Source organism: Penaeus monodon, chromosome 23 (assembly GCF_015228065.2).
Source record: "Penaeus monodon isolate SGIC_2016 chromosome 23, NSTDA_Pmon_1, whole genome shotgun sequence".
In the NCBI taxonomy this organism is placed as follows: Eukaryota; Metazoa; Arthropoda; class Malacostraca; order Decapoda; family Penaeidae; genus Penaeus; species Penaeus monodon.
Window position 1 is genome coordinate 27,853,012 of NC_051408.1, and position 1,723 is coordinate 27,854,734.

The 1,723-nt window shown below is 37.0% G+C and overlaps 1 protein-coding gene across 1 annotated transcript in view; it reads right to left on the bottom strand.

Moving 5' to 3' along the window:
• The window catches only part of LOC119588199 (probable ATP-dependent RNA helicase vasa-like), a gene marked incomplete in the record, with an annotated part of 40,898 nt that overhangs the window by 31,505 nt on the left and 7,670 nt on the right, over window positions 1–1,723 (bottom strand). Inside the window, 3 exon segments of the mRNA XM_037936900.1 lie at window positions 10–67; window positions 325–480; window positions 627–737. Coding sequence (XP_037792828.1) covers window positions 10–67; window positions 325–480; window positions 627–737 — 325 coding nt within the window.

A 1,723-nucleotide genomic window follows, 5' to 3' on the forward strand; every position in this document is an offset into this window, starting at 1 on the left:
TGTACTCACCTTTATTACGTCCTCCACCAGATGGACAATCCCTAGACATGTGGCCTTCCTCTCCACACTGTCAAAAGATAATCATAAACAAGTATTATACAAAATGCCAATGTGCAAACAACTTTCTCTTGTTATATAAACATTATAGAAAATAAAAATTATTAAAAGAAAATGTAGGGGAATTTTATATTTTCATGAAACTTACAAGATCTTACAATCATTATGAAAAAACTAACATACTTCCTTCACTTTAAATCATTTGCACTTCCTTTTACTAAAACCCATTCAGCTCTGTGATCCTTTCATAGCTAACCCAACACTTGCCTTAAAGCATCCTTTGCCACCATCATTCCTTCTACCTCCCCTGGAACCAGACCCAGAGCCAAAACCAAAACTGGAAGGTTCAACAGCACCAAAAGGGTCACTTTCTTGATCTTCATCAAAAGCCGACCCAAACCCAAAGGAATCTCCATTGGCATGCTGTGAAATGATACAAGAGATTACCCATGAAAATAATTATATATAGGCTGGGAGGAACTGCAGATATGTACAGGCCAAAGAACTTTTCATAACCCAACAAGCATGAGAGATAAAAGAAAATATATTATCTAAATATAATGTTCAACCTTGGATGAACTGCTGCCTCCCCAGTTGTCTTGCCTTCTGTTGTTAGTTCTATACCCCCTACTATCTGATGCTGAGGGACAATCTCTTGACATGTGGCCCTCATCTCCACACTGAAAGAAAAAAAGGTGTCATTGAATGATACAGATGATGGTCTGTACACCAGAACATTTTCATGTGACTTGCAATCAAAGCTAAACAAAAGGAATATCTAGTGACTACGATGACTCTAATATGGAAATTATATGGAGACCACAATGGTTGTAACAAATTAATTACATTTTAAATGACCTGATACTTTATTAAACTCTGTGCCTAAGTCCTAAATAATGAGTAGGCATGTAAGCCAACTCAATTGCAGCAACATTATTCAGTATAGTAAATGTTAAGTATAAGGTGTATGAGAAACAAGTAAGATGTTATCCCAATGCCTGTCTCCTTTTGATAATTTCAATATAGTTTCTTTTATCTATTGTCATTTTTTATATCTTTCTGTTGAATGTATATGTAATTCTGTAGTTTACACAGTTACCCTTCCTGTATTGTGCTTAAAGTTATGCATGGCTATCTCCAAAGCACATAAAAGCATTGCTCATATAATCCTCAATGGCAGGTAACCCAAGGGCTTTTGGTGGCTGTGGGTAGATTGGAGATGCTCTCCATATCCACCTGGAAGCCCTACAAGAGTAATTAGCCTCCCTCACATATGTAAACTGACATTGCTCAAGAACCAATTCCTAAGGGTAGATCTGACCTCCATACTTGATTTTCATAATAAAATGAAACAGTAACATGAGCTTCCCTGACCCACCACCAAAGAAATCAATGTCCTGAAGCCTCTCCTGAGGATATTATATCTTTTTCCCAGGATAAGGTTGGTTGCCCTATTCAGACCAAGCATTCTTCTTATGAAATGCATGAGAAGAAACACTGGCCCAGCCCTAATCAGCCCACAGTCTCCAGAAGCACTGATCTTTTGAGGTTTCAAAACCTTGCAGCAAGACATTAACACATTTATGTATATGCTATTGTGTACAAAACAAACCAATTAACTTTACATGCCAATATATTTGCTTCTTACCTTAAAACATGCTCTTGA